This window comes from Schistocerca americana, chromosome 1 (genome assembly GCF_021461395.2).
Source record: "Schistocerca americana isolate TAMUIC-IGC-003095 chromosome 1, iqSchAmer2.1, whole genome shotgun sequence".
NCBI classification, from domain to species: Eukaryota; Metazoa; Arthropoda; class Insecta; order Orthoptera; family Acrididae; genus Schistocerca; species Schistocerca americana.
The window spans coordinates 858,516,122-858,544,049 of NC_060119.1; the positions used below are offsets into that span (position 1 = coordinate 858,516,122).

The 27,928-nt window shown below is 38.0% G+C and overlaps 1 protein-coding gene across 1 annotated transcript in view; it reads right to left on the reverse strand.

The window, feature by feature from the left end:
• The window catches only part of LOC124546892 (proton-coupled folate transporter-like), a 140,283-nt gene that overhangs the window by 18,847 nt on the left and 93,508 nt on the right, over positions 1–27,928 (reverse strand). The window contains exons 7-8 of the mRNA XM_047125070.1: positions 17,877–18,014; positions 5,997–6,080 (exon numbers count right to left, since the gene is read on the reverse strand). Of these exons, the coding sequence (XP_046981026.1) occupies positions 5,997–6,080; positions 17,877–18,014 (222 nt within the window). The remainder of the gene's footprint in view (positions 1–5,996; positions 6,081–17,876; positions 18,015–27,928) is intronic.

Sequence of the window (27,928 nt, forward strand, 5' to 3'; positions counted from 1 at the left end):
AGTGGCTCAATTTGGTACAACAAACTGCCAGACTCATTATGAGAATATACTGGGAATTCATTTAAAACAAAATTAAAAAATTTTCTTGTAAATAAATGTTTGTAGTCCCTGAAATAGTTCTACACTATATATATTATGTGTTAACCTATGTAGTTAAATATGTTAAGTATTAAACATGTATACATAAATATTATATATACTTTACCTTTGTAACAATATGAAGTTTGCAAAACCCATCACTCAGTAACTACGTGCAGAAAGAACATAAATAAAAAGCATATTTTCTAAAAGTTTTGTTCTTGGCTCTCACTGACTTTATAAAATTTCTGCTACTTACACTCTTTTGACTACATCTTTCAGTGTTGATTATGTTCCATGCTTTTTTTACTTTTATGTTTTGAATTTTCTGTGGTTCCTTTTATTGAACTGGCTTTTTCTTCTCTTATTGATTGCCTGTACTACTTCTGACACTGTTTATATGACTCTAGCTCTGAGTTCAATTATTTCTTTGGTCATCCATAATAATCCATTGCCTATTGTGACCTTGCTTTTCCTGACAGGTCATTTTGGGGATGACTGCATGAAAGTGATGCATTAGGATATTAATCAAAGTATCATACTTTTCATTTGTGCTTTGTGTTTGCATTGTTTCAGTTTCATCTTTTTTCCTCAATGTTTTTTGATGTTTTGTGTATTGACGTATCTGACTTCTGTCTTGTCTTGCTTTATTTCTGTTTGTGAGCTCTTTACACGATATACTCGTCCATCCTTACACAACTGCTGCTCCCAATCCCTTACCTCAAGGCTCATACCCCTGTAATAGACCTAGATGTAAGACCCATCCCATACTTCCTCCTACCACCACCTACTCCAGTTCAGTCACTAACATCACCTATCCCATCAAAGTCAGGGCTACCTGTGAAACCAGTCATTTGATTTACAAGCTAAGCTGTAACCACTGTGCTGCATTCTATGTAGGCATGACTACCAACAAGTTGTCTGGTCGCATGAGTGGCCACCGACAAACTGTGGCCAAGAAACGAGTGGACCACCATGTAGCTGATCACTAACATCACCTATCCCATCAAAGGCAGGGCTATCTGTGAAACCAGTCATTTGATTTACAAGTAAGCTGCAACCACTGTGCTGCATTCTATGTAGACATGGCTACCAACAAGCTGCCTGGCCATATGAATGGCCACCAACAAACTGTGGCCAAGAAACAAGTGGACCACCCTGTAGCTGAACACGCTGCCAAACATGATATCCTTCATTTCAATGACTGCTTCGCAGCCTGTACCATATGGATCCTTCCCACCAACACCAGCTTTTCTGAACTGCGCAGGTGGGAACTTTCCAAACTGCAACACTTCTCTGTCCACTACCCCGATGCTGCTGCTCACAATGTGGTTTCAGTTGCCTGAGATTGCAGTCAAGTGTGCGAGTTGCATATGCGTATGTGTGTGTGTGTGTGTGTGTGTGTGTGTTGTATTCACCCATTCACTCTTTACAGAACTCTTGCTTTGCATTCACTGTTTAAGCATTAGTGATAGTATTTTCAGTGATGTCTGACTCTGATCAGTCGCTCTCATAGGTGCATTTATTATTATTTTTGTATTACACTATAATAATGTTCCTTTCAATTCTTGTTTTGGTTTTGATTCTTTACCCATATCTATGTTGTAGCCTCCACATATTACAACATCCTTGATTTTAAACATCAGTAATAATTTTGCTAGTTCTTTCAGGAATGTTGCAATATTGCCACACGGAGACCTGTATAAACAGAAAATTCTTAAATCTTTACTCATTATGCCAGTAATTTCAGAATCTTTTTCAATGCATGCTGGAAAGTTAATACATTTAGAGTATCCAGTATCTTGTAGATCATCAATTTTCTTCTTGTATATAGCAACACCACCGCCTTTATGTTTTGATCTACAGAAATAATTAATCAAATCATAGTCTCATGATAATGGATTGCAAAGTGCTTCTACATTTAGTCCATGCTCACTAAGGCGCAATACATCTGAGTCTACTCCTAGTTTTTTTATTGAATTGGTCTGAATGTTTTGGTACAAGACTTAATGGTGGTTTCTTTTTCATGACTCCTGAGTTGTTGAAAATCTGTTGTGTGTAGTTTTTTATTTTTTTTTCTTTCGTTTTTTTTTTTGGGGGGGGGGGGAGGGGGGAACGATGACCAGGAAGTCATCTGTGCCCTTTCAGAGGAATCATCCTGGCATTTGCCTGAAGCACTTTAGGGAAATCACCGAATACCTAAATCAGGATGGTTGGATGCAGGTTTGAACAGTCGTCCTTCTGAATGTGAGTCCAGTGTGCTGACCACTGCACCACCTCGCTCGGTCTCTGTTGTAGTTGGATAATGAAATGAGACCACATTATATTCATTATTATTTATCTTGTCTCCCTTCTCTTTCATTTACTGTTGGATAAAAAATATTTTGCTAAGTAGTGGGGAATTGCTCATACTCTGCAAAGTTCATGTTGATTTCATTTCAATTTGTGCAATTTTTGAAAATGCTGATTGCTCCTTTTTCATAATTTTGTGTATTTCATATTATTTTTGTGGTGTTGTGCTTGATGGTTAAATTATTACATTTAATGCTGCACGAGCTGGCTCTTCTGTTGACACATTGTGATTTCCTTTGTCTTCTTCTTTTTTATTTATTTATTTTTTAAACACACACACACACACACACACACACACACACACACAGTGTGAGGCTTCCAATATTACAGTTAATGTTGCATCTGCTTCTTCTGTTGTAGAATCACTGTGATCTTTCTCTTTTTTGAGTGTAATGGTCCAGTTACCACATCTTCCTGGTTGTTTGACTTTGTATGAGATTTGTCTTCTTCTGTCACTATGGTTTTTCCTGTGTTATTTTGCATTACTGTGGTCTGAAATTTGGTTGTTATTGTGTGTAATTTCCTATTTTGTTTGTATCCAGTCCTTGAGATTAAATCCTGTCTTAGGAATCTGTTTACAGTAACTACTGTCACATAGTTGTGTTATTCATTTGCTTTTACAATATACTTTTTCAGCTGAGATGTGACATAATCTGCCTGTACCCTCTCTGGCTAGTAAGGAATTGTACACAGTATCACCCATGTGTGTTCTATGTTTCCGATTTCCACATTTACAGCATTTTTGAAAGTATAGGTCTTATTCTGATTTATATTGTCATGTGCTCCAGCAGACACTATTAGTGCATATTCTTTTTGCAGGTGTTAGACTTTATTATGACTATCAATAGTAACTTAATTAAACAGTGCACCTGGTTTATAAAAGGACATTAAAGAGAGTGTGTCTTGTGATAACTCATTTAAAATGCATGCTTCGTTTCTGCCATGTTTGTCAGTTTGAATGAGAACACTAGTTTCTTGTGCTGCTGCAGTTCAGTGATTCTTGGTGTCATTACTTGCTAATCCCATGCATGTTTGCACTATATTTACGCATACTGCAGCATCTAACATGCCACATTTGTTGGAACATGCACCACAAAACATAGCAATTTGGAATCTAATTCATTTGTTATATTTTCTGCCCCCAAAAAGTATAATAAAATGTTTTCACTTTCTTATTCTACACCTAATGCATATGCACATGTAATATATCCTATGTACAGGAATATTTAAAATTGATGTTTGTGTAAAATCTCTTTGAGACTTACATTTGCGAATGACGCATCTTCCTGTAGGTTTTACATACTCCTATCAGCCATCTACAACAGAGATGTTTTGTTGTTGATGAATATGGTTTTCTGCAACTGGCGATGGTACTTCTCTAAAATGACTGAATATGATGCTCCAAAGTCCACAAGAGCTTGGGCTGGTCAGCCATCCATGAGGATATTGATGTAGTTTCCTATCATTTTTGTAGTGATCAACAGTGGAGGTTTTTTTGCTTTGGCAGCCTCACCTCCAAGGAACGTCGCACCATTTAGTTTTCCAGGTTCCGGCAGCTTGGTGATCGGCTGGAGCTTCTAAACAGAGATGGAGACCTTGATCGGCGTGTTGGGGAGCGTCCTCCCCAGCGACTAGCTTGTGGCAATGGTGACCTATGTCGTCCTGCACCCACATCTTCTTGTTCATCTTCATTGCCTCAGAGTTGGCATTGGCTAAGATCAGTCTGCTGTCTTCTGGCAAGGGCATCATCAAATATCCACCACCTTTCTCGACAATAGCACACCACATGTCCCGGTTGTCCACAGTGGAAACATACTGGTTGGTTATCTTGGGTCCTCCAGGCATCAGTCTTCCTTGGTGCCAAAGCAGGTTCCTCATGTGGCATTGTAGGAACATAACTCCACCTGAGTGTTGACTTTTTTACCATTTTAAAGAGAAATGAAGGATGAGAGATTGGGTTCAATGTCTGTTCCACTTCCTCCCTTATGACCTCTTGAAGTATCTCGGTTTCTTGCTCGCCGTGCAATCCAAGTGCCTTCTGAACTTCCTCTCTCACCATCTGATGAAGAATACTTGTGAAATCAATTGCTTCCTCCATAACAGACCGCGATATAACATTTAGAAGCCATTCAAGCTTCTTGCATGTAATTCTTTTTTGATGCATTGTCTCGATATACTTGTACCATTTTTTGAAGTTGTCTGCTGTTGAAACCTCCTTCAGGAGTAGGGCTTGATATATGTCCTCAGCAACACCCTTCATGAGATGTGCAACCTTATCTTCCTCCTTCATTCTAGGATCCACTATTTTACACAACTCCAAGATGTATTGAATGTAGGATGCTGTAGTTTTTCCTGGATGCTGTGCCCTGCACTTTAATTTATCTTCAGCCTTACGCTTCTGTTGTGTGTCGTCGAAATACTTGTGCAGTTCCACCTGGAATACTTCCCAGCTTGTGAACTTCTCCTCACTGTTCTCATACCATTGCGTGGCAGTGCCCTCCATGTAGAAAAATATGTTAGCCAAACACTTGGTGTCATCCCATTTGTTAAATTTGGCTATACACTCATATACCTTCAGCCACTTATTTGGATTTTGGCCATCATCACCAGAGAACCTGGAAGGATGTCTAATGTGGTGGCACACAGTTGCTGTCATAGTAACATCCTCTTCTTCTTCTGTTTCCAGTAGGTTGCGATGTGTTGAATATGGCTGGAACTCTGGTTTCTCGCCATGTAAATGGTGACTATTTGTGGCCTGATGGGAGCTGCTGTGTCGTCAATAATGTGCACTATCATAAGTTCCAGTACCCAGCACCTCCACTAGAATAATGTCACGTTAGAAGAAGGTGTAATTAGATGAATGATGAACATTAACTTCACTTGACAAAGGTTTATTCAGCACTTGCACATACAAGAACGCAGAGTGAACTGCCTCCAGCCAGAACATGTATGGTATATATACAGCTATAGAACATTCCAGTACAATGATTCTTGACATTTGTGGATACTTCTAGAATGTACTGGAGCAGAATATAGAAATTAAAATTGTACAGTCCAGGTGAGTTTTGAACTCATGACCTTCCATGCTGCTACTCAGCTGCTCACGTCACAATATGAAGATACATACTACCCGAAATGTGTCAAATAAAATCACTGGTTTAGCAGATGGTGGTTTCTTATTTAGTGACCAGTACAGTAATTGTGCAGTACTCCTTTTGATTTACAAAAAATTAGAGTTTTATAACCTCTGGTATTATAAAAATATATGAATTTTGTAACTCTTACTAAAATTATTCTTGAAACAAGAAAATAATGAAGAAAATGAATACTGTCAAAATTATGTAATACTGTACTTTAAAAGAGTTACTGTAATGGATGTGGGCTGCAATGGCCATAGATTTCTCGCTGCACAAGATTAATTTAAAATATATGAGAAATCAGTTAGTAACAAAGAAAGTGTTCAGTAACACGGAAGACAAATTTTGTGAGATCATTTCATTAAGAATGATGTTAAACTGCCATGAGCAACAAAATGAAGAATAACAACAAAACATGAAGAGACTTACCAATTTCGTCTTTGGGGACCATCCTGGCTATCATTGTTCTGGCTAACACCCACACCATTCCACCAAGAGCTGCAATAGCCCCACCTACAAACACAGTTTGAATGACTAAAAATGGTAGTTTTTATCAATACAGAAATTGAGAAAGATATCCTTTATTCTATGCATGGTATGTGCTACTCTCATGATGTATGACAAGTTAAATTTGTGTGCCACAGTCTGTACATTGCCATTTACATCAATTGAGCACATTTCATAGACAAAGCTTCAGTTTGCCACAGACTCTTCCTGTTGTCTTTCAAACTCCACAATGACTATCTCACTATGCTGTAACACTATCATCTTTGACAGAAAGCACACAGTGGGGAGTCTGGGATATGAGCAGCTTATAACTTGATATGTTTTCTGGCTACATCACAGGCAGACAAAAATTTTTCAAAGTTAGACATAAGTAGTGTTCTGGAGGGAGGAGCTTTCAGGTTAGTATGGTGGCTGGGAGTTCCACTGGCAAAGACTCATTTCTAATATTCCTAATATTAAAACAAATATTTCTAATATTAAATATCAAACAGTGTAGTCACGTGCTGGATAACAATATAGCACCATAGCTATTATTTCAAGAACCAAAATTACAATACATTCTTGAGTGCTTGCATATTGAGTAGTTTTTAAGCGTTTTATTATGTACATGTTTCAAACCAGAAGAGTCCTCCATATTCAAACAAGAAAACGAACAGTATGGCATTTTTATGTTGATTATTTCATTTAATTTAACAAAAAAGTTGTTGTTTTGTTGTAAGCATGTGGGAACTAGATTCATATGTATTTATTTAAGTTGAAGCATTGAGATTATCTCAAGTCCTCATTGGTGGGAGCAGTAGGTCACTGGAGAATGCTAGGAAATGGAACTGATCATGGGCAGAAGGGAGAAGTGAGAAGAACATTCGTATATGGGCCATGAGATAAGACAGTAGCAAAGTTTTACTTTAATGTTGTGCTATAGGACATATCTTCCTCCACAGCCCCTCTAACCATATCCTCCTCCCCCTCTCACTTTCCATCTCTCTGCCTCCCCCTCTTCCTTATCCACCTATCCACCACACCTCTGCACCTTCCACCTGCCTCCTGCATCTTCCCTTCATTCCCTCTCTCTGTCCATTTACTCCTCCCTCTCAATCTGTCCATTCCCTCCTCTATCCATCTCAGCTTGCCCCAGCCAAGGTTATCAGCATGTGTAGCCCCTGCAATACAGTTCAATAAATACTACTCCCACAAAACTCCTGTCATGCAGGGCAGGCTACACATCAGGGGCCCGAAAACTTTTTATTTGCCTTCGGTGTACAAGTCTCCATGCAAAGCAGGTAGATAAAGCAGGTAGTTACTATTCCAATACAACTTGTCTGTTATTTAACACAGCCTACATGTAGGGGCCTGGAAAATTGTTTCTCATCCCTGACATGTAGGGTGCCTAGCAAAGCTGGTTGATTTGTCAGGCTGATGTTGTTTCCACATAACATGCATATTGCGCAAGACAGCCTATATGCTCGGGGCTGGAAGAAACTTGTTTTTACCCCTATCTCTGCTCCTATTGGAGCTAGGATGTTATATACTCCACAGTATTGATACTTGCGAGTTCTGTTGTTTGTTGTTTCTGTGCCAAATTGAGTTGAAATCAATCCATAAACAAATAACTTTGTTTAACATATCTTAGGATCACCATTTCTGAATAACATTGCTTCTGTTTTCCACTGGGACCACCCCAGCAATGACTCAGCTTATGAGGTAACATCTCCATCCACACTGGTATCTCTGTCAAGGACAGTCGTACAGATGATAAAAAGCATTGCCTTTATTGAACACTCAATGGCCCACTCCACCACCAGCCCACCAGTCATGAGACCTACACTTCACTACCACGATGAAACTCATAATGCCCTGGAGCTCAGTAATGTCAGCCCCACTGAGCACAGCTGGAATATCGTATAGGTAAATATTCGAGAGGGCAATCCCCCCTCCATCCAAAGAAGTAATGTAATGGGCAAAACTTTTGTAGTTCTGATGTTAGTAACATAGTTACCATTCCTAAGTTAGTAAGTCAACTGTTATTGCTGAAGAAGTCTTAATGCTGCTCTTATCTAGTGATCTCACTTGAAAGAAGGCTACATGAGCTGAGAAGCCCAAACATGATCATCTTCTCTGTTCCACATCAACATGACTTGCCAATCTGGTCATGTGTACATGAAGAAATGTGAAGCTCAAATAAACAGATCCTAAATATGAGGGTTGGAACTTTAATAGTGGCAACTATTTACTTACAGCTCGTACAAAATAGATATGTGTTTCAAGGTTTCACTGACCTTCAAAGTAGTCACCAGCATTGTGTATAACTCATTGCCAGTGATGTGGGACTTTTAGGATACTCTTAGCAGTGCCAGTTGTGTTAACAGTTTGAGTGGCACGGTCTATTTCCCAACGAATTTGTAGCAGTTCTGAAGTAAGTACCGTGAAGTGTTTCCTTCAGTTTAGAAACTGAGTTGAACTCATGAGGGCTTAAGTCAGGGGAGTAGGTGATATAGCACTTAGCAGCCCCATCAGTCAAACAAATGAAACAGCTTGCACTGTACGTGCTTGAGCATTGTCCTGCAAAATGATGGTCAGAAAGTGTCATCACTACTGTCTCTAATCTAGTCATAGGTTGTGTTCCAAAAATTAACAGCATAGAGACAGAAGTGATGACACTTTCTGTACGACCTGACCATCATTTTGCAGGACAATGCTCAAGCATGCACAGTGCAAGCTGTTACTGATTTGTTTGACTGATGGGGCTGCTAAGTGCTATACCACATACTGCACTACCCTGACTTAAGGCCTTGTAAGTTCAACTCTATTTCTAAATTGAAGGAAACACTTCAAGGCATTCACTTCAGAACTGTTACAAATTGTTTGGCAATAGACCGTGCTGCTTGAACTGTCAACACAACTGGCACTGCTAAAAGTATCCTACGACTTCCACATTGCTGGCAACGGGTTATACACAATGCTGGTGACTACTTTGAAGTTCAGTAAAACTTTGAAACACGTATCTATTTTGTACGAGCTGTAAATAAATAGTTGCCACTATTAAAGTTCCAACCCTCATATATGCACAAGATCAAAAAATGTTACATTTGTGGACATACGAAGAAGATTCCACACATCCCATGGCTTACATCTTAATGGACTAGGGAAGGACTTAGTTATAAAACAGATCCAAAAAGTAGTAGACAGCAAATTGAATGTACAGTGTTTTGCTACAGACGCCATCCTTCTCAAGCACAAAAATAACAAATACTTGGGAGAATCAACCACAAAATGTTAGATCAGTGAAACACTGATATTTTTAACAATTACTTCATATGTACTGTCAAAAATGATGTCTCTATGAAACAGGATATACAGCACACATTTCAGTCCAGTAACAAACAGAACTGCAATATACTACCCACAGTAAGCACATATGACATTCTGCAGCTTACTCATAACCTCAGAAACAGAAAATCAGCTGTATTAGATGCAATTTCTCCATATCTATTGAAGAAATGCAAATATGAACCAATGAAACCACTAGTTCATTTAATAAACTGTGTTCTTGAAGACAGTGTGTTCCCTGACTAGTCAAAACTGGCTGTAGTTAAACCAATATACAAAAAGTAGGAAATAAAGCATCTAAAGAACTACAGATCCTTTGCTCTAATATCAGCTTTCAGCAAACTGATAGAGAAAACAATATTTAAAAAATCTTGGAACATCACAACAATACTGACATATTAGGTGATTTACAGCATGGTTTCAGAAGAGGTTGAAGTACCACCTCATAAGCAATACAATTTGTCCATCATGTACTTCAAAAAATAAATGAAAAATCCCAAGCAGCAGGAGTAGTCCCAGACCTCTCAAGGGCTTTTGACAGAGTACATCATGACATGCTCTTATCAAAAATTGCAAAGAGTGGTGTCACTGGAAAACTCATTCAACTGCTAGAACCATATTTAAATGGTAGACTGTAGTGCACAGAGATTGTATACTCTAATGGAGAAACACTGGAGAGTAGAAGGTCAAGTTTTAGAAATATACATTTTAGTGTTCCTCAAAGCTCCACTTTAGGTCCAATCTTATTTATGCTGTGTAAATGATTTTCCAAGTTCTCTTGAAAATAAGCAGTTGATCACTATGGCTGCAGATGATACATCTGGTGCCTGCTGTGCCTAGCTGAAGAGATATATAACTTTATTGAAAAAGCAAGAGCTCACTTTGAAAGAGACAACCTAAAATTAAACATAGAAAAACTAATATTATAAATTTTAAATCAAGTGGCCCAAACAGACAAAATACCATGATTGATGAAATTCTACCAAAAACCTGTACAGATTGTAAATCCTTGGGTTTACATGTAGATGATCGACTTTCATTGAAGCACTAAGCTGATTATGTCTGTAAAAAAATAACATGCAGTCTATACATATTAAGAAGATTATCACCATATCTTAATTATGAAACACAAGGACCATATTATGGATTAGTGTACCCTTTCTTATCTTATGGAATAGTACTGTGGCGTTGGACATGCCAAACTAACACAAAAAGGGTGAAGTGAACTTTGAGGATCGTAGCAAGAGTAAAATCAGGAACTTCTTGCAAACCTTTATTCATTAGACACAGTATTCTCACAGTTTATACCATGTATGTACTAGAAACTACACTCCTGGAAATGGAAAAAAGAACACATTGACACCGGTGTGTCAGACCCACCATACTTGTTACGGACACTGCGAGAGGGCTGTACAAGCAATGATCACACGCACGGCACAGCGGACACACCAGGAACCGCGGTGTTGGCCGTCGAATGGTGCTAGCTGCGCAGCATTTGTGCACCGCCGCCGTCAGTGTCAGCCAGTTTGCCGTGGCATACGGAGCTCCATCGCAGTCTTTAACACTGGTAGCATGCCGCGACAGTGTGGACGTGAACCGTATGTGCAGTTGATGGACTTTGAGCGAGGGCGTATAGTGGGCATTAGGGAGGCCGGGTGGACGTACCGCCGGATTGCTCAACACGTGGGGCGTGAGGTCTCCACAGTACATCGATGTTGTCGCCAGTGGTCGGCGGAAGGTGCACGTGCCCGTCGACCTGGGACCGGACCGCAGCGACGCACGGATGCACGCCAAGACCGTAGGATCCTACGCAGTGCCGTAGGGGACCGCACCGCCACTTCCCAGCAAATTAGGGACACTGTTGCTCCTGGGGTATCGGCGAGAACCATTCGCAACCGTCTCCATGAAGCTGGGCTACGGTCCCGCACACCGTTAGGCCGTCTTCCGCTCACGCCCCAACATCGTGCAGCCCACCTCCAGTGGTGTCGCGACAGGCGTGAATGGAGGGACGAATGGAGACGTGTCGTCTTCAGCGATGAGAGTCGCTTCTGCCTTGGTGCCAATGATGGTCGTATGCGTGTTTGGCGCCATGCAGGTGAGCGCCACAATCAGGACTGCATACGGCCGAGGCACACAGGGCCAACACCCGGCATCATGGTGTGGGGAGCGATCTCCTACACTGGCCGTACACCACTGGTGATCGTCGAGGGGACACTGAATAGTGCACGGTACATCCAAACCGTCATCGAACCCATCGTTCTACCATTCCTAGACCGGCAAAGGAACTTGCTGTTCCAACAGGACAATGCACGTCCGCATGTATCCCGTGCCACCCAACGTGCTCTAGAAGGTGTACGTCTACTACCCTGGCCAGCAAGATCTCCAGATCTGTCCCCCATTGAGCATGTTTGGGACTGGATGAAGCGTCGTCTCACGCGGTCTGCACGTCCAGCACGAACGCTGGTCCAACTGAGGCGCCAGGTGGAAATGGCATGGCAAGCCGTTCCACAGGACTACATCCAGCATCTCTACGATCGTCTCCATGGGAGAATAGCAGCCTGCATTGCTGCGAAAGGTGGATATACACTGTACTAGTGCCGACATTGTGCATGCTCTGTTGCCTGTGTCTATGTGCCTGTGGTTCTGTCAGTGTGATCATGTGATGTATCTGACCCCAGGAATGTGTCAATAAAGTTTCCCCTTCCTGGGACAATGAATTCACGGTGTTCTAATTTCAATTTCCAGGAGTGTATTATGCTAGTGAAAGATGAAACTAAGATCACAAAAAGAAACATGGATGTTCACAACTATGAAAAAAGGTGTAGAAAAGACTTTCATAGGTTAACAGAAGATTCACTTTAACAGCAAAAAGCTCTCTTTTTTTAAACATGTTATTACTGAACAAAGTTGAGATGTTGACAGGGGATGATTTTAAATAGTGAGTCAAGATTACATTAGATTAATTATTCATTCCATAGACCCATAAAAGAGGGAATCCTCCTGGGTGTGGAACATGTCAGATAGACACATTACAAAAATGTAATTAGAAAAACTTGAGTTTCATTAATTTTAATGATCCTCAGTCAATAAACAGTAAAATTATGTACATAAATTAAATTTAAACTTCTAATATTTATAGGTTTAATACTTACATCTGCTGTCATTAAATCCATCATTCAGACATTTGCTACTTTCTTGGCTATTACAACCAAGTGTTGTCAAAAATTAAAGTAAACTATTCATTTCAGTGATCCTCAGTTAAGAACAGTCAGATTATGTACAAGATTTAAAATTAAACTTCCACTATTTATAGACTTAAGACTTACATCTGCTTTCCATACATCCATCATTTACACAGTAGGTAGTTACTTGGCTGTTACAACAAAGTATTGTCAAAAATTAAAGTACAATAAATTTTCATTAAAATGGTCTACTGCACTTGTAGAGAAACTCATGGATGGAATAGAAGAAGTTGGCCACCAAAAATTCTTTATGGTTGCTGGTAACTTATTGAAAATATGCGTTGCTGAATACTGGACTCCTTTCTGGGCAAGAGTAAGTGATTTTAAATCTTTATGTATATTGTTCTTATTCCTAGTATTGATACTGTGTACTAAGCAGTTAGTTGGAAAAAGAGATGTATCATTTACAACAAACTTCATTAAGGAATAAATATACTGAGAAGCTGTGGTTTATATGCCCAATCCTTTGAATAGGTTTCGACATGATGTTCTTGGATTTACACTACTCATTACTCTTATTATACGCTTCTGTACTCTAAAAATTTTTTCTCTGTCTGTGGCTTATCCAAAAATGCCCTCATAACTTGAATTTCTCATGAACTGTAATGTAATACAAAATAATGTAAACTAAAAAAATTGTAATTGTAAAAACTTTATACTTAGCTGAAAATGCACATGCTTGTAAAATTATGTGTTATGAGCAATAAATTGAAATTGAAATTATAACCATTTTAGTGACCATTACTTTGTGTGCAAGTCATTTTTGTAATGGCTCATTCTTACAAACAGCGCATGGTTCAGTTTCATGCTCAGAAAAACTGATAAAGGAACTCTTAAAATATCACAAATGTCCTACGAGGAAATGCTTGAGTGGCACTGCGAGGCACTATCAGGCATCACAGAATAAATCAGGCATCACAGAATAAGACTTTGAAAATGTTTCAAATAATGAAATAAAAAAAGTTAGACAAGTGTATTAGTGCCAGTAGAGACTTCGAAGGAAACTGGAGGTTTCTTGTTCAAAAAGTAAATAAATAAATTTGAAAATGAAGTGTGGTTTCTTTTGGGTACCCCTTGTCATCTGTTGAATTCAGTTCTTATCAGTCCTCATGAGTTGCTGGCAGTTGTTTAGGAATCACAGATCAGCATGGTGCTCGGTTGGAGTATGTTCGTTACATGTAACTGCTGACAGTTATTAAAACAGGTGCTATACTCTATAGGATTGTGCTAATAATTCAACTGATGTCCTTTGTGGTAGGAGTCTGCAATGTCAGTTGCCCCAACTGGAAGACATGTTTTGTTGTGCCCCATGATTTTCATCTCTGGCACACTAGTGTAGAAGTTGTCACCAAACCATCTGTGGTACTGGTTAACAGATTACACTATCAACATCTGCAGTAACATAATATCTAGTTGTTAGTTTGTTTTGAATGACCGAGTGAGGTGGCGCAGTGGTTAGACACTGGACTCGCATTCGGGAGGACGACGGTTCAATCCCGCATCCGGCCATCCCGATTTAAGTTTTCCGTGATTTTCTTAAATCGCTCCAGGCAAATGCCGGGATGGTTCCTTTCAAAGGGCACGGCTGACTTCCTTCCCTGTCCTTCCCTAATACAATGAGACCGATGACCTCGCTGTCTGGTCTCCTTCCCCAAACAACCCCCCCCCCCCCCCCCCAACCCCTCTTATCTGACCCCTCTCTTTTGAATGGATAATGTTCTAGTCCATCATCTGCAGAAATAAGTATTTTTATTAAGGGATTTTGAACGAAGGACTCTGATGTGATACATGTTTATTTTAGTGATTGCATACTGAGCAGACTATCAACAACAGCAAATCGTGGGCATCTTCCAAGCGAGTAATTTTCTGGGTAAAAAGCAAGGAAAAATCAGAAAGAATTCTGGATATGATGATGTTTAGTACAGCTCAAAAGCAATAATACTGAGGATAATAACAATAATTGCAAACAAGAAACAATTAAATATCTTGAAGTGGGTAGGATACTAAAGAAGAGATGAAAGATTTTGATACCTAGTAGGCAAAATTACACTAGATTACTGAAGCAAAGATGGCAGATGAAATTTAATGTTATGTAACAGTGATTCAGAATTAAGGAATAGTGTACTGGAACTGTGGAGCATGGAGTGGTATTTCAATGAAGATAATTCCTGGCTGTTGCAATACATAAAATTAAGGAAAGACAACCAATCACCCATAGTTCATCAATGCATGGAGCACATAAACACATAACAGAAAGCAGCATTCACACAAGCTTTTGAGCACTAGCTCTTTTTCTAGCAACAGAACACATACATTCACACACACAACCATGCAGACACCCAAACGCACACTCCTGTGGCCACAGTAAGACTCCAGTTTTGCCATGGCCACAAGAGTGTGTGTTTGGGTACCTGTGTGGTTGTCTATTTGAATGTTTGTACTACGATACTGCATTACCTGTGTTGTTTGGAAATTCAATGGAATGTACCTTCAGACATGCATGCATGTCTGAAGAAATAGGCACTGTGATTAATACAGCCATTATGAAATACATGAAATGTATATACAGTTGCAAATATGGACAACCAACAGCTGTATAATGGAACAACAATAATGAAAATTTGTGCTGCGTGGAACTGCAACCCGAATTGCCCACTTATCAGGAATTTTCATTGTCGTCATTCCGTTACGCAGCTGATGGTTGTCCATATTCACAGCCGTGTATGCATTTAATTTATTTCATAATGACTGTAGTCACTGCAGTGCCTGTTCCAGATAAGCAAGCATGTCTGAAGGAACAATGATCGTAATTCTGAACAACACAAGCACTGTAATATTGTATTTATCCACCAACACCAGGCAGGTGACTTTAAATTAAAATCTCTCCCCTGCATGGTAATATACATAATGGATGTAAAAGTGAAACTGTAGACACATGGTTGATGACATATGGAAGTTTGGGTCTGCCATGAAGTGTGCTCAGATATCCTAATAGTAAGGTGACCGCTCACAATAAATCCGGGTTTGAGCTCCAGTCTGGCACAAATTTTAATTGTTTTCACTCCATTATACTGCTGGTGGTTGTCCATATTCGCAACTGTGAATATATTTCATGTAATGTGTATACTTACTATTGTTGGAAAACAAGCTAGTGCTCAAAAGTCAGTGTAAATGTTGTGATTATTCAGTTTCTCCTGGTGTATTTGTTGATTGAATAGTCCACAGAAGTATTGCCCACTCACAGTGTGCAACAGGCACAATGTTTTGGTGATCAGACATGCGACCATCATCAGGTGCGCTGACAAACTGAGATTCTGAGGGCATGCGGCTGACTTCACCCCGTGAACCATTACATCCATGGTCTGAACCCACAGCAGTCACAGAGATGATAGCATCAGTGTCCTTGGTGGTGTTGATGTAGATGCTCTATCTGCCCTGGTCACCAGATCAGTTTGTTTGTTGAGAGTCTTCTTAATTAAACTCAGTGCTGGTTCCCAAGCCTTGCTAAGATTATAGCCACAATATCAGTTGATGAGATTGTCTCTGATGTGAATTTCTATGGCCTCTCTAATGACAGCGTCCAAGTATTTGGAAGTTGGTCCCAAGATCCTGGTACATTGGTATTCCATCAAGTGATTCTCAGACAAACAATGCTCTGCAACTGCTGACTTGTTGGGATAGGCCAGTCAACTGTACCTGTTATATTCTTGGAAATGATCTTCGACAGTGTGTACTGACTGACAAATATACATCTTTTGACATTCACACAGAATGTAATACATGCCAGCCATTTGCAAACCAAGACATCTTTGATGCTTCTCAATAATGGTCATGTTTTATTGGGGAGGAAAAAGACACTTTTTACTCAGTGTTTCTTGAATATGTGTCTAATTTTTCCCAATAGCACACCAGTGTATGGTATAAAGGCAGTGGTTGGCTCTTCCTTACCATTCCTGGGGATGGGAGAAGTCACAGAGGAAGAGGCAGCTAGTGCGTTTATACCACACAGTGGTGCACCATCAGGAAAAATTGGGCACTTACTGAGGAAGCACCAAGTAAAAACTCTTCTGCCCATTGAATAAAATACGAGCATTACTGTGAAGCATCAAAGATGATGTCAGGTTGTAGAAGGCCAGTGTATACCAGATTTCATGTCAATGTGGAAAGACTTTTAATGGACAGACAGTATGCACCTTCAAATATCATTGCTGAGAACATCGCAGGTATACTTGACTGACCTGTCCCAACAAGTGGGGGATCGCAAAGCACTGTTTGTCCAAGAATCACTTGATGGAGCATCAACATACCAGGATCTTGGCATAGACTTCCAACTACTGGGTCAATGCCATTACACAGGCCACAGAAATGATCTGGCGTCAATGGTGGAACAGAACTACAACATCAGTACTACCACAGATGGTGACGCTAGTGTCTCCGTGACCACCAGTGCATGACTCTGGGCATGGACTATATAGATAATGGCTCACAGGGGAAGCTGACATAAGTTGGCTGCACACCCTCAGAAGCTCAGTTCATCAGCACACCTGACCATAACAACATGTCTGATTTCTGAAATATTATGCTTTTTGGGCACAATGAACTGGCAGTACACCTGTGAACTCTTTGATCAGTGTGAATGTTGTTTTCTGTTAAGTGTTTCTGTGCTCTGTGCATCAATCTGTTATAGGAGAATGGTTGACTTTCCTTAATTTTATATATAATGGTACTGAAGCGAAATGCGGACTGTAAAAAATTAGATGTAACTGTAAAGTGGGGGTACAAGAAGATGTAATGTATGGAAAGCAATGATATAATGAACAGGCGGGGAAAGATGTATAAGAGTGATTCTTACTAGGAGGTGAAACAGATTGGAGAGATTCATACACTGACATTCTGGACTAGTTAATCTAGAACAAAGATATGTGCAATTGGGGGAATGGAGAGGGGAACTGCAGAATATGGTAGAAACTGTAATGCAGATTCTGGAGAACAGTATGAAATGAGTTGTAGGACATAACAAAAAGAATTAAATGTTTAATTATTTAGAGAGTGGTTTATTCAGTAAATGAGTTATTCTGATGACAGCTTATTCTGCAACATTTTCAGCCATGAAACAGTTTGTTACTGAACAAGCTGATGATAAAAACGCAATACTGGCTTACTTTCCATGTGTCTTATAATATCATAAAGGCCATCTAAGGACTGTGAGGTAAAGGAGGAGTGATGTACTCACCCAGATACATGTACCAGGACTCTGGGGACCAGGCATGCACCAGGTAGCCAGCGATCTTGCAGCCAAAAGTAATGAGTGCTACACAACCATCGGACAACTTCAGCATTCGCACGAACAACATCACCCCCAGCAGGGTACCTGCAATGCAGGAAGGAGAATATGTATGATTGAACTTGAGAGCATCTACTTAATATGTGCAAGTTCAAAATTTTCATTGTGTTTCACTGTCAATAAAAATAATTGCCCTGATGCTCACATAAACAAGGCATCACATGAATAAACCATAGCTGTCGAAAAAATACCAGTGAACGTCAATTCATGATGAAGCAGTAAAAATTCTTACAAATGCGTTCATTACAATTTATAAATGTGCACTACAATATCAGATTATAACTGTTAATCTCTATAAATTAGAACTTCAGCTTTACGTTTGATACTCTTGACATTCACTTAATACAAACAGTACTCTACTACTTGTAGTCTGAAGCAAAAGTTTAAATAAAAGTAAGGTAATGGAAATCAGCAGGGCAAATGAAAATAATGAAAGATATAAGTTGTAAGGAAATAATTATTAAAGAAGCAGATGCTTTGAAATATCTAGGAAATTAGCTAACCAGAAAAGGAATCATCAAGGAAGAGGACAGAAAGTTGCTCAAAATTTTATTATTGTGTACCAGACATGATTAGGAATTGAAAATACTTTCCAAATTAAAGATGATAATACAAAAATCATATTATCTACCAATTTTGACCTGCTGAATGGGATGTTGGACCTGGACAAAGCTGAGTAGAATATAATTGAGAGAGATGTATTTTCTACAAGGGATCCTGTGTAAGATAGAAGGGACACATAATAAATAAAACAATACAAAACAAGCTTATGTTACAAAGTTATGAATCTAATGTAAATGGATAGATAAAAAGTCTACTCACCAAGAAGAGGCAAAAGGATTTAACTTTTACAAGCTTTTGGGGTGAATGGCTCCTTCTTCTTGTAGAAGAGTTAAAGGGGAAGGAAGAGAAGGGAAGGAAAATGACTGGAGAGGTTTATGGAAAGGGTTGAAGTTCAGAAAAGCCACCCAGAAGCCCAGGTCAAGGGAGACTTACCGGACGGAACGAGAAGAAAAGATTGATTTGGGGTCTGTACTGGGCAAGATTTGAAAACCTGAGAGCTTAAAGGCGGAAGATAAGGTAAGATGCAAGACAGAGATTACTACTAAAACATCATGCATGAGTGAATAAGAGTGAAAAGCTAAGTGCATTGTATGTAACAGACGTGGGAGGGGGGGACAGCAAAAAATAGATATGTCAGAAAATAAAAGACGTAGAAAACTAAAATGAAGTGAGGAAAGGATTACTTACTGTGAAGAAATGCTGAGACAGAAGGAATTAACATAAATTAAGGCCAGGCAGGTGGTGAGAACCTGTGGAGTTCTGAGAAACTGGTGTATGGGGAAGGAATCCAGATGGCACATGAGGTGAAACAGACACCAAGATCATGACTGTCATGTTGTACAGCATGCTCTGTGACAGGATATTGTGTGTTGGCTGTATACACCCTCTGCCTATGCCCATTCATCCTGACTGATAACTGGGCGGTAGACATGCCGATGTAAAAGGCCGAACAGGTTTATGTAATAGCTGGTATATGACATATGTCATTACACAAGGGGTCTCCCATTGATAGTATATGTTTTGCCAGTTACATGGCTGGAATAAGTGGTGCTAGGAGGGTGCATATGGCAGGTCTTGCAGCAGGAATGGTCACAGAGGTAGGAGTCGTAGGGTAGGGAGATGGTGCAGAAGGAGGATGGGGTCTGACAAGGATATTGTGGAGATTGGGAGGGTGATGAAAAGCTACCCTAGGTATGATGGGCAAAAGACGTTTTTCTCTTATGGGCCAAACAAACCTGTGATCATTGGTACTGCCATTCTCTGTGTACATTCAATATTCCCTGTTATCCTATTTGGTATGGGTCCCACACACTTGAGCAATATTCTAGGACAAGTTGCATGAGTGATTTGTAAGCAGTCTCCTTTGTAGACTGATTTCATTTCCCCAGCATTCTACCAATGAACTGATCGCTGCCATCTGCTTTATCCAAGGCTGAGCCTATGTGATGATTCCATTTTGTATCTCTACAAAGTGATAAACCCAGGTATTCATATGAGTTGATGTTATAGTCATAGAATACTATGTTTTTTTTCATTTTCTGAAGGGCACAATTTTGCGTTTCTGAACATTTAAAGCACACTTTAACAAGAATTTAGTGTAACCAGAGAACTGTCTGTCTATTCCTGTGATTTGGTTTCCAATACTTTCACTAGACCTTTTTTTTTTAAGTTTCTTCTTTCTGAAAGACAGAGCTACCAAATAACTGTTGACACAGCTACAACAAACAGCACAGAAATAAATAAATGGGAGCTGGGTCGACGCCAAAGGTAATCATATAAAATACATCTGGACTCTTCATCAAACCATAAAAAGCTTGTTAAATAAGAAAGAGCAGGTAGAAAACTGAAAATTGATAGAAAATTGAAAAATTGAAAGGCATTTGTACAAAAATGTAATGCAACACTCCCATGAACCACAGACCTAACTGAAGTGGGGTGGTTTGCATGTCTCTGTAATACAGACAGCCATTCCCTAGATGCAGCCTCATCAGAGGGGTATCTGTGGGGAAGCCAGCATATGCTTCCTGAAAATGGGCAGCAGCCTTTCCAGAAGTTGAGTGGATGATATCCTGTAAGATTTATTGAAGTGCCTTTAAAACATTAGCCGACATAGCCTTAATAATAATGGCATCCTCTTGTATAAAATATTCTGGAGGTAATACATCTTATAATATTCATATAGTTTTATATGGGGCAGTCAAATGAAAACAATACAGATGGGAAAAGTGAGTAAATTGTATATTATGTCAAAAGTAATTACTATAATTGTTAATACATTTAGCCCATTGTCAGACATGATGTTCAGTGCCTTCACAGAAAAATGTTTGCAGTTTCCTATGGAACCATAACTGAATCCAGGTATGCATCTCTTTGTCTAAAGCAAATTGGCAGCAACCAATGTATTTTAGAAGGCTCCAAGAATAGGAAAATTGATCGGAGGGAGATCAGGGCTGTATGAAGAATATGTAAAGCCTTCTCATCAAAACTTCTGCAGTGTAATTGAAACAACCTTGACAATATGTGGACAGGCATTATCCTGCAACAGAATGATGCCATATGTCAACATTCCTGGACACACGGATTTGATGACATAGTTCAGTTTTATGTCCACATTCATTGATTATGAGAGAGAAAAAGAAATTGTATGGACAAAAATCACAGAAATTTGTTCAGAATTATCTTTCCTTCATCATAGTACACAATCAACTAAAAATAAAGGACACCAGCTTGAAGTTAAATTACAGTCTTTGAACAGCACAGCAGTGTGCATTAAAGAGCACTGGTGCAGATATGATAAAATACAGCTTATAATGTTACTACAAGTTCCTACTGGAGGGTATCTTAAAGGGTTGGGGTATCACGTATTTATATCATAAATGGCACAGATTTTACAGCTAGAGAAGTTGGGACCCTAATTAGTGCAGATAAAATGCTGCTGATCTAACATAGCTAGGTATCCATAAACAGTTAATAATTCTGTGTGTGTACTGTTCACCTAGTGGAAATGTGGATACTTTCTTCAACAAATTAACTGAAGTTCTAAAATAAAGAGTTTCAGCATCCAACACTAACATATGAGAGGTACAGAATTTCATGTGGCTACATTTGGGATTTATCCCTCAAGAGTCAGAGATGTGAAGCTTTCCATTCTCTCATCATCTATAAGTGAGTAAAGATGTCATTTATCAATGTTATGGTAAAGGGTATGTTTCAAATAATTCACAGGGATGTATTTTTTTTTACATGTTGTATTATGTACTAGTGCAGATATTTGTTTGTGTTATATTATTATTTGTCTGAGGCACTCTTTGGGTGGTGTGCACCAATTGGAGTACACCAGCCAATGCCTTTCTGTCACAACACATACACAGTGAAGCTTCGAACACCATACACAATGCTGAAGGAGAGCCTCGGGAAAGGTAACGTTAACTCTTCACTGAAGAATGTTTGTCAACAATAAAATTAACATTTCATTAAATACTTTCATATCATTTTTAGAGAGTATTAAGACTACTTTCACACTGACAACACATTGTACATTTCATATTACAGGGTGTCTTATACTCAAGCTGAAGGTCATTTCAAAAGTTCAGAAGAATAGCCAATGAGTAGCATGCTAAATGTACTTCAAGACTGCCTTTTTCACAATTTTTCCACCCAGAACCATCTCACACAATAATATGTGGAGATATGGATACTAATACAGTTATTGAGGGTGACATACTGAAAAATTTTGACATGACAGAAATGGTAAACACTGTTACGAGAGTTTCAAAAAGTTCAGCAGCAGCATGTGCTTACAAATACCGATGTGGGATATTGTAAAGTATTTAAAAACAAAACTTTGCCTCTCTGATCATGACAGTCAGATAATAAAGCCAAAGACAGACTCAGTAAAATCTGCAAAACTGTTAGCCTACAAATAGTTCACCCAGGAGCATAAAATACACATTATTTTCTATGATATTTGCAAAACAAATGTGGGATGAAGTGTGTATGGAAAACAATGGAAATTCACCTATTCTCTAAATTCTGCACACTGTTTAAATTGATTTTTGAGGAGACACTTTCAAAAACAACCCACCTCCGCAGTAGCAGCTAAGGAAAATACATCAGTAACTGCAGCAGATATTAGGAAGTCCTCCCAAACATTTAAATTTCTGTTCATTGCAAAAGCATTACACTAGTTCACAGTTCCTATATCACTATCACAGATATGAAAAGCTATATAGGATGGTACTGCTTGCTGGGAAAAAAAGGTCAAGGACAAAAGATCTGGTAGAGTAACAGCAAATCCTCAGGAACAGGAAATTTTTTTTAATGACTATTTCTATGGTAATGCAAGAAAATTGTGACAAAATCCCTCTAAAAATCCTCAATGAATTAAACTGCCAGCACAATTATGCTGTTTCCCACAACAGAACTTGAAGTCAGGAAAACACTATAGAAACTAAAAAATAAGAACTAAGTAGGCATAGTTAATGTTCCAGACTCTGCATAGACAGCACACAAATCCCCTTAACAAACATTATATATGACTCATTTAGTTAAAGTATTTTTCCAGATTACATAAGGCATGCAAGAGTTGTGCACTTACTAAAGAAAGGTAATGCAGAAAGTGTATAATATTACATATCAGCTTTACTACTGTCAGAATTCTCAAAAATAATTGAATCAATCATGAAAGATAGAACAATGTGTTACATTATTAAGAAAAAAAACTTTTTAATGAAGAACATTTTGGTTTTCAGAGTGGGAGAAATTCAATATCAGCCATAACAAGAGTTAACAAAAGGGGTATTTGAAACTCTTGACAAAGATGTCCATGTTACAAACATGTTATTAGACTTGTATAAGGCTTTTGACACTGTTTACCATAAAGCACAACTAAACAAAGTAGAACACCAGGCATAAGAGGAATAGCAAATGAGTGATTTGAGTATTACCTTAGGGTACAGAAGAGAGAGAGAGAGAGATATTTCACTTGTGTGTGGATGATAATTTTCTAGTAAAACAATTGTCAGACAAGAAACATATAAAAATATAGGGGTGCATTGAAATAATGTATTGGGTCCAATTCTGATCTGAGTTTCCAGATAGTATAACAAATGGAGAAAAAGTTCTCTTTGTTGATGACAAAAGCACCAGAGTCATGTATAAAACATAAGAACGGTTAATAAAAAAGGCAAATGAAACTCTCAAAGATGTTTACAATTGAGCAATAGGCAATAAATTAACTTTGAACAAAAACAAAAAAAAAATAGAAGACACTTCAGAAAAAGAGAGAGAAAACAACTCTATCACATTAAGCACAGATAATATGATAAACATATAGATTGTGTGACAAACATAAAACTTTTAGGAATGTACACTGATTGTCAATTAACATGGAGTCAATCCACAAAGATGCTGGCAAATTGAATGTCATCAGTATTTATGCCCTTAGAGATCTATCATAAGTTTGTAATAGCTGAAGTATTCTTATGTTCACTCACTTCTTAGCTATGGGATCCTTTTCTTTGGAGAAAAGGCACAAAACATTGATGCAGTTTTCAAACTGCAGAAAAGGATCATTAGAATAATAACCATAAATAGTTGTGAGGCACAATGTAAAGAACTATTTTAAAAAACTGTGTATCCTTACTGTGCCAAGTAATTAGCTACACTTAGCAATCTGCTGTGCATATCAAATTGCAAGTATTTCACTAATAGTTTTATACACAATCATGGAACAACAGGCAGCTTGAACTTGCAGTTATTAAAGAAAAACAAACAAACTACTCAAAACAATATTTTCACCAGAAAGTAAAATTGTATATTAAATTGCCAAGGATATGAAAAGGATTACTACAATAGATCTATTTAAAAGGGGAGATAAAATGTCATTCATGTGTATTACTTATTACTGTAGAATGATTCTACTGCAAACAATGAAAATTTAATGTAAGGTCTATGAAGTAAAGATAGAGGAATTGGGGCTTGTACAGAGGCATATAAACTACTGTTTGTTCCTCTGTTCATTTACTAGTGGAACAGGAAAGGGAATGACAATTTGCAGTATAAGGTATCCCACACCATTACTATGCACTGTATGGTGATTTTGTAGTATGTAGGTAGATGTGGATGTCAAGTTCATAAAACAATAAATGCTCTTTCCATCACACTATTATCCCTTCCGTGACCAGTGGGACATATATTCTTCACATGTAAATTCATTTCCTTGAGTTTACAGGTATATGAAAGTCCCAAACCTGTGTGGTGGTGTGATTAGTGTTGAATGTATCAACTGTTTGGAGCCAAAAGGCTCATTGTTTGGTGCCTAATGCATGAGACATCACTTAATTCTTTAAGTTATGCATTGTGTGCATTTTGGTTTCGTGGTCTTATGTATTTTTTTGTGTCTACTGTAGTTCAGCTCACTAAAGATATTTATTGTCTTTCTTACACTGTTTGCTAGAAATATATATGTTTGTGCACATATTTATTTATAAAACACTTTTACATTCATATAGTGGTTTTGATTTATTGTCAGTGTATGCAAAGAAGTTCTAGTTGTACCTTTTGTTCATATTTGTGCCTATATTTATACATTTACTTGGTTTGATATGAAATGGAAAACTACACAAACTTATGGTTCTTTTGCAATGAATGCTTGCCTTCCCATTTTGAAGCATGTGTTACTGAAATAAAAACTAATCTCAATTCATTAATAGTCCTGGCTGTTTACAGGTCAACATCAGGAAATATAAAAATGTTTTTTAGTCTCATGGACCAGGTATTGTCAGTTTTATTTTCAAAAACAAAGGATTTTGTAACCTTATGTGATTTTAATGTAGACTGTCTGACTGATAATAACAATAGAAGTAACTTCCAGAATGTGATGTCCACTTATAATCTGAATTCAGTAATCAATTTTACCACTAGAATCACACCAGATTCCCAAACTATGATAGACAATGTATTTTTAAATGTAAGTAGACACCAGAACATTAATGTAAACTAGGTTATAAATGGTCTCACAGACCATGATGGTCAATTAATCACTCTTTACAGTGTTAACCCTCTTGTTAAACTATCTCCCCAGTGGAAATGTATAAGAATAATGAACAAAGAGGCAAAAGAATCCTTCAACTGTAAGTTGCAGCTAATGGACTGGTCCTTTATTTACAACATTGATAATGCTAATGACAAATTTAACTATTTTATAAATGATTTTCCTGTCCTTTTCGAAGAATCTTTTCAAAAGAAATGGGTCAAAAATATTAATCCAAATTCCGTAAGTAAGCTTTGGATCACAGGAGATATTAAACAGTCATGCAAAACTAAGAGAGAAATTTATGCTAAAATCAGAACAACTAATGATAAGGGAATCATTATAGATTGTACTGCAAAATTTTAAAGAAAGCAATGCAGAAGTCAAAAGCCCTTTTCTATAAGGAGAAAATAGATAAATCTAATAATAAAATGAAAACAATTTGGATCATTACAAAAAGTGAGACAAAGACAAAAACAAGCAATACAGATGACCTAAAAAGCAGGCATGGGGGTAACTTAAGAGAAAATCAAAAAAGTGTGGCTGAAATTTTTAACAAACATTTCCTGTCAGTAACCCAACAAATTGGCTGTAGGCCCTCTCTTGAGGAAGCTATGACTTTATGTCAGGATGCATACTCCAACATATTACCAGAAATGTACATTAATCCTATCATTGTAGAGGAAATTCAAACAGTGATCTGGTCTTTAAAGTGTAAGAACTCTGCAGGAGTAGATAATGTATCCAATAATTTATTAAAATTTTCATGTAAATGGATTAGTGATATTCTGTGCCATATTTTTGATGCTTCATTTCAACAAGGCACTTTTCCTGAAAGACTCAAGTATGCCATTGTGAAGCCCCTACACAAGAAGGGTGATAGAGTTGAGTTCACTAACTACCAACCTATTTCACTGTTAACAGCCTTCTCTAAAATTCTAGAAAAATTAATGCACAATAAAATTACTGAACACCTCATAATGAACAGACTTATCAACAGGAGCCAGTTTGGCTTTCAAAGGGGCTGTTCAACTGAGGATGCAGTGTATGCACTTACAAATGAATGTCTAAATAAAAAAATGATAGGAATTGGTGTTTTCTGCGACTTATCAAAGGCATTTGATTGTGTAGATCACCACATTCTCATGAAGAAAGCCAAACTACTTGGAATAAGGGGTGTCGCAGGTAACTGGCTGCAATCTTATCTTCAGGAAAGAAAACAGAAAGTAATTTTAAACAGCTAAGATGAGTCAAGGGATACCTCCACTCAGTCTGAATGGACTTCTATTAGTTGTGGTGTGCCTCAAGGCTCAATTCTGGGGCCACTGTTGTTTTTGATGTTTATAAATGATTTACCATTGTGTGCAAGCCTGCCTGCAAATTTACTCTTTTTGCTGACGATACCACCATCTTCATGAGTGGAAAATCAGATGTTAATTTCGAGGAGTCAATTAACAACATACTCTCTGAAGTGATTAACTGGTTCAGTGTTAATGGTCTCTCCCTAAACTCAAGTAAGACAAATTTTATCTAGTCCTTCCATATGCAACAGACCCTAAAAAAATTGAGCTCAGCTATGTATGCTATCAGAATGATGTCTTCCATTGGAGATTTAACCACTATGAAGTCCGAATACTATGGGTATTTTCACTCTGTTATGTGTTACGGAGTTATCTTCTGGGGAAATTTAGCTTTGGCAAAGAAAATTTTTGTGGCCCAGAAAAGGGCTATTAGAATTATGTGCAGAGTACCCCCTAGGACATCATACCGTAACCTTTTCAAAAAGCTGCAAATAATGACCACTGTGTCCCAGTACATATATTTGCTGATGTGTTTAGTAATTAAGAACCCTGCACAATTTCGATCAAATAAGAACTATCACAAATATAATACAAGAGGGAAATAAAATCCTCATTGTGAACTTAAGAACCTGACAGTTGTTCAGAGAGGTGTCAAATGGTCAGGAACAAAAATGTTTAACCATCTCCCTGACCAAATAAAATATTTAAGAGAAAATGAATCTCTTTTTAAAGCAAAACTAAAGGAATATTTGTTAAATATCTCTGTTTATACATTAGAAGAGTTTTATGATGCAAAAAGGGAAATAGCATTTAGATAGAATTATCCATCTTGTTAACATAGAAATGTGCTTGCAATTTTTCTCCAAATTAAAACTTGAAATTTTGTATTAACACTCAAAGAAATCTGCTGTTATATGTACAATATCTGCTTTTCCTCTAAACTTTGTATTAACTATATGCAGTTATGTAGAACATTTTTTATATATTTAATGAAGACTGTTTTGTATCTTGTTGTATGTTTGTTGTTTTGTATGTTTGACTCA